Source organism: Manacus candei, unplaced genomic scaffold (assembly GCF_025592945.1).
Source record: "Manacus candei isolate 608988 ecotype Guabito, Panama unplaced genomic scaffold, ASM2559294v1 h1tg000081l, whole genome shotgun sequence".
Classification (NCBI taxonomy): Eukaryota; Metazoa; Chordata; class Aves; order Passeriformes; family Pipridae; genus Manacus; species Manacus candei.
This window is the reverse complement of record NW_026138129.1, coordinates 2465095-2484520: the sequence shown is the minus strand read 5'-3', so window position 1 is coordinate 2484520 and position 19426 is coordinate 2465095. Positions and strand designations below refer to the sequence as shown.

General features: G+C 39.0%; 1 protein-coding gene across 1 annotated transcript; it reads right to left on the bottom strand.

Annotated features, from left to right (window-relative positions):
• Positions 1-3836: 3836 nt before the first annotated feature.
• CUNH6orf118 (chromosome unknown C6orf118 homolog) lies at positions 3837-18605 on the bottom strand. Its single transcript, XM_051811255.1, is given in 11 exon segments — positions 3837-3908; positions 4902-5047; positions 6220-6260; positions 7336-7432; positions 13591-13766; positions 15377-15495; positions 17682-17880; positions 17882-17946; positions 17948-18099; positions 18102-18386; positions 18527-18605. Coding segments are annotated over 11 exon segments (1431 nt in total).
• Positions 18606-19426: the final 821 nt, after the last annotated feature.

Sequence of the window (19426 nt, the reverse complement as noted above, 5' to 3'; positions counted from 1 at the left end):
AAATGTCATCTAAGTTATCTTATGTGCATTAAGGGCTAAGGATGATACAGTTTTGACTTCAGATAATTAGACGCTTTCTGTTAATTATGCCTCAAGACAGGCTTTGATTCAGCAATCTCATGCTACTCTTAATGTTTCAGTGTTCCTGATCTGTCCTATGGAAAGAGAATATGTCAGTTCTAGAAATGTGATTCCTAACACTGAGAGGAAAACAGAATTTTGGGCTTTCGTTTTATAAAGCATCTTATTATGCAAATATCCCAAGACAGTGTGCTACTTTAAAGGGTTTATACATAAGCTCTGCTTGAAGCAAAATGTAAAAGTCCTTCTGCTACATTTTTTAAAACATTTAGTGAGAGTGGTTCTGTAAGTATCCCAGGGCTGATTACTTTTAATAATTAACATCATACAAATGAGACTAATTAACCTTGTGTTCTACTATATCTACCACTAATTACCTTGATGTTTTATTTCTAATAGCCTTGTGGCTGACCAATTATTCCACGTGTATAACGTTCCCAAATTTTAACTTTCAAAAAAAAATTATTATAATATACTGTTATACTATCCATAAATATACTATTATCCTCTCAGACAGAACTGTGCTTAGCTTTTTTTCCAGTTTAGTCTGTCAAATGACATTGAATTTTATCCAGTAAGTCCCATACCTGACTTGAAGGTCATGCAACTCTCAATTCAAAATCAAAGAAATACAAAACACACAGTTCTTTAATGTATAAGCAGATGTGAGTATGATCATGTCTTATCACCCTTTCCTGTTGTGCATGTTCTTAGACCACGATTCATCCATATGTTTCGAAGGGAAAGAACAAAGGACTCTTCTATTCATAGAGGTTCTTTATGGTATCCTTAGCACCTCAGCTATCCTGACATATGTTCAGCTCCTGAAGGGAATGTAACTATCACTAATCAAAAACCTTTATTAATTTTGCACATAATTTTTTAATTATCTATAAATTTCTAGATCTACTGGCACTCAGCTCTGGAAAAGCAAGTTTTGCAAATTTAAGGAGGCTAGATGTCTGCCATTGTATAGGAAGTTCTCTCCATGCTGTTTGTGGGGAAACTACTTATTTAGATTCCATGCTTCGCTTTAGTGTTGTCCTCTTTCAATTCCTTCCATCCCTCTCATTAAGCTTAATGAATGCATCCATCCAGGAATTGTAACAACGTAATATACAGTAACTTCATATCATAAAGTGGGTTACTTTCCATTTTCATGAAATTATCATGTATTAGTGGTCTTAGATCATTAGGTAGCAGCTCCTGAATTGAGAGCTGTTTACACTGCCACCCTCCAACAACAAAAGTGTACCATAACTGTATACCATCTTGTGAATTCTAAAGTTGGCAATTCTCAAAGAGCCAGAAACAGTAAATTAACTAAAGTTTAACCTTAATTTTAATATTTCATAGATTACTAGAATTATTAATCTTCTATTTTAAACAAAAAAACTAATTTAATTGAAAATATTTATGTTCAATAAGATCTGAGTTCAGGATTCTTTTTTGTAAGACTCAAGCTTTCTTTGAAAAAAAATTCTTTCCTTACTTTTTTAGTACAATTTCAAAGTAAAAATTTCTGCCTGTGTCAGCAAATAAAACATATCCGCTTTGACACAAAGTGTTGGTAATAAGATGAAAATAGAGCTGTTCTTTTCTATATTAGTGGATCTTGTTCTTTGGAGTCTATAATTTTGGATTTTTACCAATAATCTCATAACTGTACATGGAAGTGTATAGGCCACAGACACAACAGGAACCTACAGTGACTTTTTGGGATCCTATGGCACAAGACACCACCTGGCATCTAAATTTGAGACACCTTTCTCTTAGTGTTGTGTTATAACAATAGGAGACAACTCCATAATGTCCATCTAATGTTTGAAAACATAAAAGACTGGCCTAAGGAATTACAGAGGTGTGACTGAACCACTTTTGTCCTGCAGATTTTAATGATTGGCAAAATGGGGATATTTATATAAGATGAATAGTTTATTATTACAAATGGTTAGACAAAAGATCTTAATCAGAACTATTTATGACACAATATAAATGTTGAAAATCTACTAATAGAGTATAATATAGCATAGAATAGTATAGTGCACTGTAACAAAACAATTATTGAAGCAGTTATATTAAAGCTAGCAAAAAGAAATAATTATTAAGTACAGATTTGATGTAACTCACCCATGTCAACACTAGTGGGGAGATCCCTTTCTCTCAACTTCAAGAAGTAACCTTCGGGGACATACCCAGCCCAGGGGAGGAATCTCCACACATACACTGCAAGAAGGGTTATATCAGAAGAACCTGACTGCATGAAAGGAGACTGGACTTTTAGAGTATTAAGTGATTGACCGTTAGTCACACATATACAGGCCAGCTATCAGTTTATCTGTCAAATCAGACTTCAAAAAGCAGAGTGTGTATTCGAAGTCTGGTGAACCAGGATGGTCTTACAATAATTAACACCAAGACAACACCTTGGCTCCGACAGTTGATTTTGCATGATAGTTTGCATGATAGCTTGATTGGATTTGAGGTCTTGTCAGAGTGGGTCTATAATGCCACAAGCTTGCCACTACCTGATACCCCTGGATGCAGTGATTTCTTATACTGATAAACTGTAGATACAAAAATGCTCATGGGCAATAGCAGGGCACATGAGTGAAAAGGTACCTTCTGTTCTGACAATAAACTAGACTTCTCAGATATTCTGTAGATATATTTTTCAACTCGTACAGAGCCTTAATTCTGGTTGACATTTGCTTGTAAGAAAAAAAAACCTCTAAGCAGCACTACAAACTCACAACCAATCTGAAGCTATGCCAAATATGTTGAAATATACACCTATCCGAGTACGCGCAACTCATGATCTTGACAGTGGATGACTAAGTTGTGATACCCTCTCTTCCACCATGTTTTAGATTGGATGGATCCTTATCCAAGGCTTTGGAACATCCAGAGCTTTGGAACATAAAAAACATGGCAGGAATAAACAGTTTTGTGCTAAACCAAAATACTGAAAGCACAACAGAAACAAATATATTTGGTATTTACTTCTGACAGGCAGCATCAATAACCAAACCTGCACGCTTTAACTTCTTAAAATATGTTACCTCGAGTGCTTGAGATGACCCCATAGTCCACCCCTTTAAAATAAAACACATTTTATGTCAAAGAGGTTTAAGAATCTCAAGCCAGTTCCCAACATTAAAAAATCCATTGCACAAAGAAATTACCAAAACTGGCACTAGTGAGCAATGTCAGAACAGAGAAGGGCTTGAACTTCTCTAAGTCTGGTGTAAAAGACCATCAGCAGGGCATTGTCAGAAAACTTTGTCAGAAGTCTTTGAAAAGTGCCATAATATGTCTGTTCTGTACCTGTATGGTCAAAACACCAAGCATGACAGAGTAAAAGAAGCATTTGGACAACGCTCTCAGGCACTTGGTGTGATACCTGGGGTTGTTCTGTGCAGAGCCAAGAGCTGGACTTTGATGATTCTTGTGGGTTCCTTCCAACTCAGAATATTCTGTGATTCTATAAATAAAAAAACTGAAGCAATTAGAGTTTTTAATCAAACGCTATGCATATTTTTTATACTTAATAATCTGAGCCACATTGAAGTCAAATCCATAATATCTCATTATGACTCCCAGCTGCTACTGTGTGTGTTCTGCAACTAGCACTTGAATGCAGCTGCTATTAGTAACTAATTTGTCTTACATTGGTCCAGCAAGTTGTTATGACTGGCATGTCCATTACTCTATCACTTTTTGTTCAACCACACTGACATAGATATTTGAACATTTCATACTCCCCTTTGATTTTCTTGAGTGATTTTCAGTTTATCTAAAATTTCTGTGATATTTCCTTCAAATTCCTTTAAAAAAGACATAAATGTTGAGAAACATTGAAATATCCTTCAGTATATAAGAAAAAATCTGCAGTGATGCTAATTGGCAACATGTCTGCTTAGCATTTAAAATACTCCAATACTTTTTACTCCATTAACCTTGACATAAATTATAGTAAGTAGTCTCTGTGTGACAGGAGTTTTAATTTAGCAGTACATCTCAAGTTACATGTCTTTGAGTCTAACATAGAGCCTTTCTTCTTGCCAGTTCCCTTTACCTTGAGGGAAACCAAACAGACAGTAAAGCCGGGTCCAACTGTGTAAACAAGGAAGGGTGTTCATAGCATCATTTTTGCTAAAGCAATTACTGTGATACAAATAATTTGATTTTGTCTTTCAGCATCCATGTCCCTTTCTAGATTTTAGACTGAACTGCTAGACAAAATCCTAAATGCAAAGAGCTTTGTACTTCACATTTCAATAACATCTGAAATGATGCCTGCTTTTTTGGTTACTAAAACAGAGCTTCAGACTTCAGAGTGTGGAGCAGAGTATCAGTTGAACCTAAAATTGTTTTAGTCAAACTATTACTCACTTCTCTCAAGACATCTGTTTGTTCCTATATTTTAAAGAAGTCTTTCCAAGTTCCTCTTGCTGAGCTATTCCATGGATTTTATATGCTGGTGTTATGTACCACAGGTTCATTTACCTCCTTCCCATGCCTTCAGTACGGCTGGAAGCAGAAAGCTTTTGCAACTTTGATTTACATATTTAGATCAAAGTACCATAATAGCTCTCCAAAATAATTAAAAAAAAAAAAAAAAAAAAGGAGAGAGAGAGAGAGGTGGAATTGTATTCTGTACCTTTCTACTTTCTAGCTGGCAAAACACAGCAGGACTAACCTGGAACTTGCTGGAGCCAGAAAACCTTTCAAGTCCTTTGAGACTAGACCTAGTGAAGGTAACTCGTATAAACTAGTTTGCGTTACGCCTGAACCACACTGGGTTATAAGGAAATAACTTTTATTTGGCCTTGGAGAAACGTGTTTCATGAGTTGATTTTCATAGTTTGAGACTGAAAAGGCAGTAACAGATCAGTTAAATTGTCACACAGCATTCCAGCAAAAGAAAGTGCATCAGACCCACTTATCTTTTTAAATATGCAACCTGTATGGGAAAGAACACATTGTACTTATGCAGCCTTACGAAATCATGCTTTCAAAAGAATATGGAAATGCACTATTTTAATTAGATTGTTATTAAATTATAATGGTCTTGCCCTTTCAAATGAGGGGTTTTCAATGTAGAATTGCTGTTACAAAGGGTATTGCAAACTCAGTAAGCCTACATTAGCATTCAGCCAAAGTATGCTTGGATTGCCAACCCTCCAATGGCTTGCGGGGGCCACTCCATTTTCCCTCATGGCTACTTACGGAGTATCAGAGGTTTCCCTCCCTTGATGATGTGGCTGTCTCCTGTTAGAACAACTATACAACATTGCCATCTGCTGGCTATCCTTTTTCATTACAGCACAGAAAAAGCCCAGCCCCGCCCCTCCTCCACTCTCCCACCCTAAAACTACTCTAGAAACCAGCAATTTATATTTAAAGACCTTCTGAATACTCATATTTGTTGTAAAAAAGCAAAGAGAGGAAATTCTCAGAGTGGCTATTTTTTCAGAGGACCAGATTTCATATACTCATTTGTTATCATGCCACAAGGCTGAATATCTTAGAGAGTGTACACAGGAACATTTCATAAGGCACATGGAGTCCAAGATCTCCTGTTTGCCAGGAGAAAAAAAAAAAAAAAAGGAATTTTCAGTACTAGTTGCTGCTGCTCATTGTTTTAATATCTTGATACCAAGTAAATCTGTCTAAATAAACCAAGAGTTCTTCTTCCCCAAAGCTCTCTGATGCTGGAGGTCTGCTGATTGCTTTAGAAACAAGTGACAGACTTCTGTCTTGTACTCGTGGGTAACAGTGCACAAAGTTTGTTGAAAAATTCAGCAAGAAAAATAATTATTTTAAATATGTCATTAAAGACAGACAAGCATAGTACAAGAACACAATGGCTGTACCTGGTTTTCACAAGGTTTTTTAGCTTTCCTATGACTTTTTGGCAGCTCTGTTTTATTCTCAGTATAATTAATTAACTAATTTTATGTTCTGTCAATAGACATAACTGCTTCAGAGGACAGAAAGTTTGGAGAAATGTTTGACCTTTTAGATGCTTAGTCAAACATAAGACTTACATGAACAACTGCTGTTTGCCCACCATTAAGAGTGACACACTATGCCCTACTCATGCTGACTGTACTTTTAGCTGCATGGAATTACCTCCTCGTTTCATGCAGTTGGAACACTTATCAGTGTAACCACTGACAAGGACATGTTAAAGTGCCTTTATTGAGATCTTGTGCTATTTCTAACTGCACAACAGCCAGTGGAAAAGGAGTACTGTTTGTAAATGCTGAATGCACTAATCCTGCAGAAATGTACAAGCATCTAGCTTTTATAGTTCAAGTGGTCCTCACACAGGCCACTTGGAGTATGCAAATTTTAGTGCATAAAAAAAATCTCTGCAAGTTCTGTACCTCGGATTGCATAGTGTGCAATAAAAGCCTATCTCTCAGTGTTTGCTTCGTACAACACCAATGACTATGAGAGCTCAACCAATAATGATGGAGCCTAGTGAATTACAAAAAAAAAAACCCAAACAAACAAAAAACATATTCTGTAAAGAAGTATTCATGTTAACATTTGTCCTTTTATTAAAAAATAATTACCTGATATCAAGAATCCATCATAGACTTTTTATTCAATCTGGACTTAAACTTGACCTTCCTGTCTGTGACTGGCACGACGTGTTCACAGCTATGGTCATTATATATGCCAGTGAATAATCTGCAGTAATGTTCAGTTAATTCAACATCTAGAAAGGAGATTTCAAAGGGAATCAGGACTGTCCTATTTCTCCCCCTTTGAAGTTACTCGGCATTTCAGCGTTCATTTCAAGGGTAGATGATGCCAACTTGGAACACTTAAAAATCCCCCCCAGAACATTTCTGTTTCTCCAGGTCAAGAAACAAACATGTTAAAACTAATGATGCTTCTGTTAAATGTGTATTTGCTTACAAGTCCCCAAACTTGTAGCATGAATACAGAAATAACCCCTATGTCTGTAGATCATCATCTCACATGGTGAGGGTCAGCCTACAAGCCTCCTACTGCAGGGACGGAGTCTGAACACTACAATGAACATAGAAGCACCCAAACTAGGTACATATTGTGTTCTCAGAGGATAAAATAAAGACCACTGGGGATCAATTTCTCAATGCTAAAACATCCCTCATGGTAGTACCTGGACACCAGTACTTCTTATTAAGACATGTTTAGAACTAAGGATTTTTGCCTGTATTAGTTTAGAGTGGTTTCCACTATATGCATTGTCACAGCATAAACCACTCTTTCTTTCTTCTCAGTCTCAGTATGTTAATTTCTTCCCATTTATCAAGAACCTTACACCTCACAGATTCAAGCTGTTTTGAAAGAGAGCAGGTTTTTTACTATTTTCTTTGTCTCATATCTGCTTCAGGTTTCCAGAAGTAAAAAAGTGCTTGCGAAATTTAAAGGACAGAGCTAGCAGTGCAGAGTTATTTGTCATCTAAGGCTGTCATCTAGCGCTTTTAGCAGGTATACTCAAGTACAAACTTACCTTAATCAAGACGATCAGTACAGACCAGGAGCACCCATGATATTGCCCCGAATTCAGCTGGTATACACACTCACTGTACCCACACTTCATTTCCACCAGGAAAGGAACATTGGTACATGGGCTATGCCACTCACCTTTCACAGTCACCCCAACCAAGACCCTTTAGCACTTCTTGCAAAAGTAGGCTCTAGAAACAACGGGAACACAGCCAAGCAGGAAATAACTGCATCCCAGCATAGAGAACAGAGAACATGCAAGGAGCAGAATAAACATGCTGTACTCCCTTAGGAGAGTCCAGAAAATGCACTTTAGAATTTTACAGGCCAACTTCACTGTCAATTCACCCACTCACTACAATAAGTCAATAATGTGATGTTACAAGATCCTACACATCCAACTCATGCTCCTGTTCAGCCAGGGTCTAATTTGAGTCAAAGACCTTTTCAGCTTTTCACAGCTTGTCAGCAAGCTTGTCTGCAGCCTGTTGGTGTTCATGCTGCTGCAGCCAGAGCTGTATTACAGGTCCTTTCCGGGTCCTCATCTAGGGAATGAGGGGAACTACATGCACAGACTAATAGTGCCCTTCACTCCAGTGGTCTGTAATCATACAAATAAACTACTTTCTTCCCTGGTGACGGTGCAGGTGAAAATCATCCTGTTTTATCTGTCTCCCACATCCTGGTTCACCTCTTGGTGTTAGTGTGTAAGGGAAGCTATGGAGAATGGAATACCCAGGAAAGACGACAAAGTGCAAGGTTACACCTCCAAGGCTCTGCGATTGCAGAGGGGAAGGATAGAGAGAGGGAATGCACCGGTGAAGGGAGTGAGAACACAGAAAGGAAGAACTGGCCTTTCTTTGCCTTGTGAGAACCCCTAATGGTGCTCCCTGGCTTGTCTGACTGCTGTCATGAGCAGGTCAAGAAAATCCTCTTGACTCAGGGCCTGCCCTGGAGCTGGGAGGGGTTTTCAGAGTTCATTAGCCACATTTGCAATGTAACAGCTTTGTGCCATGCTGTCAAATTCAGGACTAGGTACTGTGTTGAGTAATGATGATGTTTCAGCAATTAAAGACTGCCTGTTGTGATCTCCTGAATTTCCTACTCTCTAAGCAGCTTGTCATGGGCAGCCAGCCCTGCTCTTCCTCCCTTTAGTCTGTGAGGCAGTGTCAGCACACAGTCAAAAGGTCACTGAGAGCCAACAGTTTTGATGAAAAGTGAGTTAGGCTGGAGGAAGAGAGCATGAGCCAAATTTGAGTGATGCACTGCCTCATGTGGGGAAAGGGCCTGGCCATGCTTCCTGCCCCTCCCTGTCCCAGAAGCTAATGGCTACTGGCTTCTCAAAAATCCTGTATTTTCGTGTGAACTACTACAAACAATAGACAGCATATCCTCACTCAGTGGATTAGGATAAGCTACTGGTCCTGGGAGGGCCTTACAGAAATGTTTTCTGGAGAGAAAAAAATAATGCCTTCTGTTTTAGAAAATATTAAGAAAACTTTTTATTCAATTTTTAAAAATATAATCAAATCTCCATTTTTCCTCTAGGAAAATTGTAACATTCTCGTATCAGGTTACCTTGGATTGAACACTTTTTTAACTGTTTAGCATCCCACATCAGAAAAAAAAAACCAATCACCAACCAACCAAAAAAAGAAAAACCAGAAACAAGCAAACAAAAACAAACAAAAAAAGCAAAAGATATTTGTAGAGCTTTGTTCCCTATAGTGGCAGCACATGTTAGCATATTTAGCCCAAATTTCTTGGCTTAGCCTTCTAAATACAGCTGTAACACAAAAAAAAATCCTGTAACATTTACATTTTTCTGACTTGGTTGGTTTTGATTCCTCAGTGAGTAATTGAGGAAGGTAGGGAAGGAAAGTTTGAAGCTGAGTTAGTACTTCTTATATTAGTATCTGGTAAGGAGGAGAAGGGGAGAAATCTTTACCCATTGTTTAAATATTTTTTAGCTCATTTTATGCAAAACCATGTCTTAGATATGCCTTGGCCTGGAGAGTTCTGTTTGTTTTGTTCACTAGTCCTGTGGGAGATCCAGAGCCAATGACTGATTTTATGCTTTTTTTAGTGATAGACTGCAAAGCAATGAAATTCAAAATCTGTACCATGCTGTAGAAATGAAATAATCAGAACAGGTGCATTCAAACATATGTTCATTGACAGGAAGACAGCTACACTAGAGAGGAATTTGGGCCTGTTTAATTGCTGGGGGAAAAAAAAAAAAAGCCCACAACCACAGCTGGTTTGACTGTTTAAGCATTGCTCCTGCAGAAGGTATGTTTGCAAAAGTGAGTTAGGTGCCAGTGGTAGGAGCTGCCCATGATGAAGCTAACAACTGGCCATAGCTTGGAGCAGGACACTAGAACACTCAGACATTTCAGAGAAAGATTTGGATCTTCCTCTTTTCTTAAAGAGGAAGTGTAGAAGGCATTTTACATCACCACTTGAACAGCTATTTCCTTATTTACCACACTATAATTTGCTAATCGATATGTTCTCATGGTCTGGAAGAAAACTGTGCTCTCAGAACAGGTTTTCAATGAAGTCATAAAATGCAGGTGTACTACAGTCAGACCAGTTATACTTTATACTGATGACACTACACAGGATTTCTTAGTTCATCAATTTTTTCTTACTCTTCCACAATTTTCAGATTTATCTATTTTATCTTACTCAAGGATCCTGATTCAGATTCCACTGATCAAAGGCCTTATCAAAAGACACTACTTTCTTGAGCAGTACATAAATAGACTGTAAAACTCAGTGCTGTTACTGAACAAAAGCACTGAGCAAGCATTCAATAGGGACTTGAGTATTGTATGGATAACTAGAGCACTCAGGACTGATACAGTGAAGACTGAAAAGAAGCTTAGGAAGGGTATGTGAAAGCACGTGATTCAGGGCTTAACCTCCTCATCATAAGGATGAAATCCAGTTATTATATTTCTGCCAGATGAAGGGTTTCATGCACCATCCCCTGAGACATCTCTAACATTTTAGAGTCTCCCACTGACACCTACTGGTTTCAGATAGGATCTGGAGTGAAAGAAGTACAGGAAAGATGTTATGTACCTTATTTCGTTAGATGTCAGTATATTTTGATCACACTAACAGAAAAAATCCCAACAGTTAAGGCAATTTTTGATTGGTTTTTCTTGCAACACTTTAGAACACTTTATTGCCATAATTTATACCATATTTCCTTTTGACTCAACTCAAAACTGTCCTATCACTCACCTGTTTTATCTCCTGGAGTCGAACCATCTGTAGCACTGTTTCTAATTAATTCTTCAACTTAGACTAGAACAAAACAGAACAGTTTCACAAGTATCTTTTCAAGATCATATACAAAGGTAGATGTAAGTAAATAGTTGTTATGTATAATGAAGATTATTACACATTCTCAGAGGTCAAATGTTGCTCTAACAGGGCAGAGAGAAAATTGAAGCTCACTGAATTACAGCAAAGTGACTCCAGATTTGAATGCCCAATGATGAAAAGGAGAGAATTGACTCTCTGTGAGAACCTAACAGGATTCAAACAATTACTCTCTACTGCATTAAAACCACAGCTTCCTCTCCCAAGTGGAAACCTCTTGAATGAAACTATTGAAGAAATTACACATTATTACTTACATATTTAGGAAGCCACATAGGTATAACAATAACGTAATTGGACAGCTTAGTTCTCTGCATATTTTTATATATCACATAGAAACATACTTGCATACATAGAATCAGCCAGGTTGGAAGGGACCTCTGAGATCATCAAGTCCAACCCTTGGTCCAACACCGCCATGGTTACTAGACCATGGCACTAAGTGCCACATCCAGTCTCATCTTAAAAACCTCCAGGGACGGAGTATCCACCACCTGCCTGGGCAGCCCATTCCAATGCCTGATTACCCTTTCTGTAAATAATTTTTTCCTAATATCTAACCTAAACCTCCCCTGACAGGGCTTAAGACCATGCCCTCTTTGTTGCCTGGGAGAAGAGACCAACCCTCACCTGGCTACAACCTCCTTTCAGGGAGTTGTAGAGAGTGATGAGGTCTCCTCTGAGCCTCCTTTTCTCCAGGCTGAACAACCCCAGCTCCCTCAGCCTCTCCTCACAGGACTTGTGCTCAAGTCCCTTCACCAGCCTCGTTGCTTTTCTCTGGACCTGGTCCAGCACCTCAATATCCTTCCTGAGCTGAGGGGCCCAGAACTGGACACAGTATTCGAGGTGTGGCCTCACCAGTGCTGAGTCCAGGGGAAGAATCACTTCCCTGGACCTGTTGGCCACGTTGTTCCTGATACAGGCCAGGATGTCATTGGCCTTCTTGACCACCTGGGTACACTGCTGGCTCATGTTCAGCTTCTTGTCAATCAGTACCCTCAGGTCTCTTTCTGCCTGGTTGCTCTCCAGCCACTCTGTCCCCAGCCTGTAGCACTGCACGGGGTTGTTGTGGCCAAAGTGCTCTTACTTCCTCTACCATCATCAGTATTCAAAAATCCTTCAAGACATTCTAACATCTACTAACTAATATTATTTTAAAAAATACATAAGTCTCATATGAAAATCTTTCCCTCTACCCACCCTCCAAGGATGGTTTTGCTATACATAGAAAGGACTAACACATGACCCATGGCAAGAGGAAAGATTCAGTCTTAGGCTCCGGGTAGCAACTAATTACTTAAATTTTCATTATTAGTTTTCATGCAAAGCTAGCAAGTTGACATTAGCACATGTTCCTAGACTATGCTGGAAACAGACTGCTATTCAGAACTGAACAGCCTTATGGGGCATTGGATTTTTATACCTATAGTTGACAAATCTCTCAAGAACTCCTTTAGATAATTCTGGGATGTTTATCATTATTTCCTTTCAGAACTTTGGCAGAAGACAAAATATCATAATTTTCCCTTTTATCTCTAAGATATTTATAAAAGCTTGCACCAAAACCAACCTCTGAATAGCCTAGATAAAATTTGCATGTGCATGCCCTATAAATATCCCACACAATATCCCGATCCATCTTAAATTCATGCCAGTTTGACTATCCCACATTAACACATCATGAATTCTCTCTCTGTAGAAAAATATAGACATGTAGATTACTGGTTCACTGTTAATCATCTTCCTGCTTACACTAAAAAAAACTAGTGAACATAAAGCTCTTTCACATTCCAGTATCTTAACTGCAGAATCATCCAAACTACATGTTGAAAGCAAGGGTAAATATTGTAAAATGATCACACAAAATACACTGGAAACAACAATTGCAAAGATATAAAAGACCTCTTGAGTCATCTAGATTCATATTTACAAGAAAAAGAGAAGGGGAAGAAGAGAACCAGCAGCTTAGTGAAAACTTGGTAATTCTTCAGGTTCAGACAGTGAAGTGGGCAAGAGCAAGAAAGCTGGTAGGCAAGATCTCTTGTTAGGACATCTTTCAAGCATGAAGGTTAGAGTTCTAGAATTAAATAATCATAGGGTCAAATATTGAGGCTAGAAAGTCAGATCAGAGCTTGGAGCAGTAGTAAGGAGATTTGGAAGTTGTGATATAAAATATCAGGGGCATGCACCAGAGGCATGGAAACGCTGGGTCAGTCCAAAGAAGACAAGGAGCCTTAGGAGGCTTATTAGGCTTTGTTACCTCCACAAGAAGGAATAAAGTCAACACCCCAACAAAGGTGACACAGTCTGAAATTTAATAGTGCAGGTTGTAGCCTGTGTGGTCAGGAGAATTCTCTATGATGGTCAGCTGGGAATGGCAAAAGAAAGTCTTGGTCCTACTCAGAGTTTAGCCCCATCTCCCAGTGTGATTGGTACAAAATAAAGGTTTTTGCCTAAAACAGGTCATCCACAAGGTCTAATCCTTTGGCCTTTCCTTCAAGACCTGACATTTAAAAAAATCAAGAAACTCTATTTACTTTTTTCTGCTCTACCTCATCTACTTTGTTGTTGCTACAGCGGTTGATAGCATTTGTAACACTTAGTCTTTGCTTCTTCCCAGAGCAGTACTGCCTTTCTGCATGAGAACCTGCGCATCTTTCCTGAGTGCTTGTATTTCTGAAGCCCTTGAAGTCTTTGTTTCCATCCCTTTGACCCAAATCTTCAGATCCCATGAGTGCATGAAAAAGAGTAAAATATAAAGTTTTATGGGGGTTTTTTTTGCCGCAGGTTCTGACACCATTTTTAAAATTACTTTTTGGTAAAATTCAGTTCTGATAAAAACTTCTGAACAAGCTGTTGATAAGACTAAGAGTTAACATAAACAAAAAAACCCTTATAGCAGGTTCCAGAGTCACTTAAAGCTCTTTCCATTTGCAAATAGATTAAAGGTTTGTTACAGATAAAACAAAAAAGTATGGATGATTCTCTGAATGTGTCAGCCAGTAAATATGAAGAGTTAGACTCATGAAAACTCCTTGCTTTTGGACAATTCTTTCAGGTGTTCTGCCACTGAGCAGTGTGCTACTCAACCTAGACAAAGCATTTATGCTGTCACCTGTGCCCTGTTCATCATTACCTTTCCTTTTCATTTCAACACATTGTCAATATCACACAGACACTCCCAGGCTTCCTGTCAAAGAGAGAGGATAACTAGGGTGAAATCCTCAGAGCCAGTCTAAAGGATTGTCTCTGGAGAACATGGGCCTGAAAAGCTATCAGAAGCAAAGGGGGCTAGTTTTGGAGTGGGGAAAGCAAAAAAAAAAAGAAAGAATACAAAAGGATGAGATAGAGAAATGGGCAGGGACTGACAGGTCCAGGCTGGACTGAAATTGGTTGAGGATGGGAAGAGGCTCCAGGGGCCTGGGCAGGGCCAGTCAGATATGGCTCTGCCCTCAGGGCTTGACATCTCCTCTGTGCTCCTCTTCTACTTCCATAGTGGATGACACCTTTACTGGTGCCTTTTACCAAAATTAAGGTGTCACTGGTGAGAGGGGAAGGGTAAAAGGGTGTGTAGCACTATTCCTGGAAGCCTGAGGCAAATATCACCCTCTATTCAGCAGCATTTCTACAGTAGAGCTGGCAAAAAGCCTGATGTGGCTCTACCAAAGAGGAGAAAGAAGGACAATAGGTTTGGCATTTCTGAAATCCAGCTAAGTCTATTCAGCCAATGCTCTGCTTATTCTATAAGGAGCTGCTGTCTCAGATTTCTCTACTGTGGGTTGCTCCTACAGAAATTGTGGTCAGCAATGAAGCAAAGGGAGAGCACTAGATCTCCTGTGTCAAAGATAAGGTCAGGGAGTGCCCATATCTGACTCTGAGTACTAAATTTCACAGAGGTGTGAAATTCCTTGTAATTTCTTTGTTCTCCATTACCATGATGAAGCTTATAGAAGGAAATTATGCCAGCTCAAATCACTGAGCAGACTGGAAATCAACTTTCTATAGAGGTATATATCTTAACACTTCTATTCTCTGTTCTTTTTTGCTTATCTGTGTACAATGGGAGAAGAAGTAAAAATAAGGAACAAATCAATCATTCCTTTTGAGACCACAAGTGATTAAATTTTAAAAAAAAATGCTAAAAGTCCATGAATTTTGTTAGATATGTTTGATTTTAACATGTGATCAATGGACAGAGAATATATTCTCCTGAAGAATATAAACCCCTGTGAGAATCAGTTTCCTCACTGTAGATAAAAAGAGTTTAATGTCCCAGATGCCCTGAGAAAACACTGACAAAAGGCGTGATGGGATAAAACTTTTAAAACAATTGTTAAGGTACATTTAGCTTACGTTGGGCTAAAGTGTAGGAATATTTATTTTCTTCATTTCCTTCAGAATACCACAAAATATCAGAGACCTGTTGCATATATCTTCAAATGCTTCCTCAACAACCTGTAGTTGCTTGAAATGGAGGGGATCACAAGCACATGTTATCTGGCGTTCCTGTACAATCGCCAAAATTAATGACTACAATCCTCCACAGGCAGAAAGTGCTCTAAAACAGTTACTGTCAGAATGCATCACTTTGTTTAAGTTCATGTCATTCCCCTCATGGTATGCAGTAAGAAATATCATGAGAATACAGACAAAGTCCTGGTCATAGCAAAAATCAGTAAGAAGAAAGTGTACAATCAACAATTGTATTAATCATCAAAAAGACTAGTTGAAAACAAGACAGATTTGTGTGGCAGAAGGCAATTACTAAATTATGCTTCAATTAATTGTTGTATATCTTGCTTACATATTTACAGCAAATCCTTCCATTATCATAAATAAGCCTGTTTATCTCTAGTGACTTCAACAGGTCATCTCCAGATTTGACAAGAACCTACTCTTGGAACATGTTGCATTCCCTAAAGTAACTGTTAGCACAGAGAGACATAATTAATACATAAATAACCCAAGAACCCCTAGCTAAGGAATATAACAGTTAAAATAATACACTTAAAATCTCATGGTTGTGTATTACCAACTCTGAGTAATAAATCTGGGAGAGAGAAAGAAAGGTTCTCTTTGGCAACTTTTGCTGGGTTCCTCTGCCATGGGAACTTTTCCTCTAGAGTGCTGTTGGCTCACTTCAAAGTGCTCTGTTCCTACGATTACCTTTTTAACTACAACCCTTTTTGGTAGGTAATATACTACGGCAGTTTTTTACTTTGTGAATATCCTTGTTTCAAACCAAAGCTGGTAGAAATTTTGACCATTTAATTAAAGGGAAAAGATTGCCATCACTGCTAGTTAGTACAGTTTTCTGCTAAGCTTTGTGCCAGCGTTACACTATCTCACAAAAATTGTATTGATCCAAATTGTTTCTGGGTAAAATGTCTCCTGGGAAAACATACTTCAAAAGTTACAAGATCAAGTTGTTATCCTGATACAATACTGCACTTCACTTCTGTTCTCCCCTCTCTCTTCTTCCTCTGAACTCTGGCCTCTCAGCCTAGAGGCAGAGAAGAATGGTTGCTTGAGGATATTTACCAAGGTGTGAAGTAACCATCTTTTTTGATAAGTTGGTTAACTGTGTGGCAGATGATACCTCATAGAATTCAAGGGAACATGGATTATGCTGCTTCTCCCAGAGTTATACCCACAAGTAGATTGAACGAATTTGTTGCCTCACTTCCCTAATTTGCATAATTTTTCTTGAGGTATGTTGGAGGTATACAGGACTAACCTCTGCTTATTTGCTTGATCATTTCTTTTCCAGTTTCTGGTATACATAGGACTCCTATTGGGATGGCTGTTTCAGTCAAGCCTGACCTCTGTTTTCTCTGTTAGTAGCCACAGTCCAGCAAACACCGCTGCTAAATTCTCTGTAAAATACCCTTGATAAATGAGTTGGCGTCTTACAAAGGATGAAAATCTGACCTTAAGTACCACAGTGAGGGACAAAATGCCAAGTTCTTTCAAAAATTTCTCTCATGTACATGAAATATCAGTTCTTTTCCAGCCCACACTAGCCTAGTCATTTCTTAGTTTACCAACCCCCAAATGCTTTCATTAAGTTCCATCCCTAGTTTCTATGAATCCAGTAGCTTACTCTCACTCCTGCATTTGGCTATGAGTGCTGCTGAGATTGTTAAACTTCCCCTGGGGCAGCAACTCAAGCAACAACAGTAGCTTCTACGAAGTGTATGTGTTTCAGTGATCAAATTCACACCCCACCCCACTCATCACAAGGGGAGAGTTAGCAACAACTGTGTGTAAAGAGATAGTCTACAGAACACATAGAGAAAGCAACATCTTATAAAAATTATCTCAAACATGCTGCTGGACAATGTGCTGAATATACAGTTCCCACAGAGATGCTGACCAACAGTGATTTTTCCTGTACAGATCACCAGCTTGCAAGATCTTGTTTTATTGTATATTTAACACAACATTTCCACATGACAATGGAGGGAAGGGTAAACAGTGGCATAACAGCATTGGGCTCAGTGTTTTGGAACACACAGAAGATGTGTCTTACATGTGCTCAACTAAGAAAACACCAGGGACTGTGTCTTTGAGAAGAAGAGAGAGGTGATTTTGGCTAACCCATTCCATTTTCCTGGAACACACAACCAATCTAACCAGAAAGATAATGCAAAATTTACCCTTCCATCCACTTGAAGACTTTTTTTTTTTACCTTAGCCAGCTTACTTTCATGCTGCTCTGATACTTTTCTCCCTGTTAAATCATTCTGTAACAGTTCACGGTTTGCTACAAACTCCTTCTGGAAATCTAGGAACTTGTCAAACTGTTCCATTTTAGCTACACTGGCCAAGTATGAAGGTATGAACTGGTATTCCTCCTTGACAAGCTCTACAGCACACTGTCAGCTGTTCAGTTTGTTTTTTCAGCATCACAGTCTCTGACACATCTAACTCATCTTGACTCACTTTGATGACTCTCATGGAGTCTGTCAGTTCCATCCTCTGCTTTCTTTTTAAGTGCTTTCCACTTTAGCAATTCCAGTGGAATAGAAAAATCTGCTGAGGCACTAACACCAGTCACAGTTGACTGTGGATGTCTGCTGCTAGGGCAAGAAGATTCAGCCTTTGTTGAAAGCTGGAACAAAAGTTACCTGAAAATCTTTTCATCTTCCTTGCTCTCTCATTTTCAGCTGGGAATTGATTTCTTTCCATTATGAAACTAGTTTGTTCCCTGGCAGAGTACCATCATCCCTGTTTTATATTCTCTGAAGGCTTATAAAGCTTGCTATGATTTAAGTGTCCAGAGGTGTAAAGTTTAACATTTGTTCTGTTGACTGTTTCCACGTTACCTGAGAGATGAGCCAGACTCCTCGCTTGACAGTTTCTTTCTATGGTGAAATAGATTGTTGTAGCACACACTTTAAAAGAAAAAGGAAAGACAAAATACACTTTATAAGGGGAATAGTTTAGATTAAAAAAGTCTTTCCACACAGAACAAAACTATTCCACTTTTAGAAGAGAGTATTTTACAATACTCTAGCCTACAAAAATATGCTACCTTCTTCTACCTTCTCCAGTTGATAGCTGGCTGAACACGAGCCAGCAAGTGTACAGGCGGCCAGTAAGGCCAATAACATCCTGACCTGTACCAAGAATAGCATGGTCACCAGGACCAGGGCAGTGATCTCCCTGTACTTGGTACTAGTGAGGCTGCACCTCAAGTACTGTGTTGAGTTTTGGGCCCCTCACTACATGAAAGACATTAAGGTGCTGGAGCATGTCCAGAGAAGGGCATCATAGGTGGTGAAGGTCTGGAGCATAAGTCTTGTGAGCAGTGGCTGAGGGGACTGGGGTTAGCCCAGAAAAGGGGGTTTGGGGGAGACCTTATTGCTTTCTATAACTACCTGAAAGGAGGTTGCAAGAACAAGGGGGTTGGGCTCTTCTCCCAGGTAACAAGTGAAAGGACAAGAGAAAATGGCCCTTGTGCCAGGGTGGGGTTAGGTTGGATATTAGGAAAAATTTCTTCACTGAAAGGGTGGTCAGGTATTGGAATAGGCTGCCTGGAGAAGTGGTGAAATCACCATCCCTGAAAGCATTCAAGTGTGTGTATGCAGCCCTTGGGGATATGGTTTTAGTCATGAACATGGTAGTGTTAGGTTAATGGTTTGACTTGATGATCTTAAAAGTCTTTTCCAACCTTAAGGGTTCTATGTTTCTTAACCACAGCAGTATACAAATAATCAGACAGACCTGGAGGCACCTGTGGGTCCTGCAAAGCTCAGCCTCTGCCCACACTCCTTGACAACACAGTTTCTGACTTTTTCCCCCCTAAGTCTCCCCATGAATTCTTCTGCTTGTGAGTGCAGCCTCTTCTGCCCATTCATTTACACTGGGCCTAAGGTTGGTCCCTTTCTTCAGAATGTCAAATAATTCCTTTTTCCTCACTAATCACTGGAAA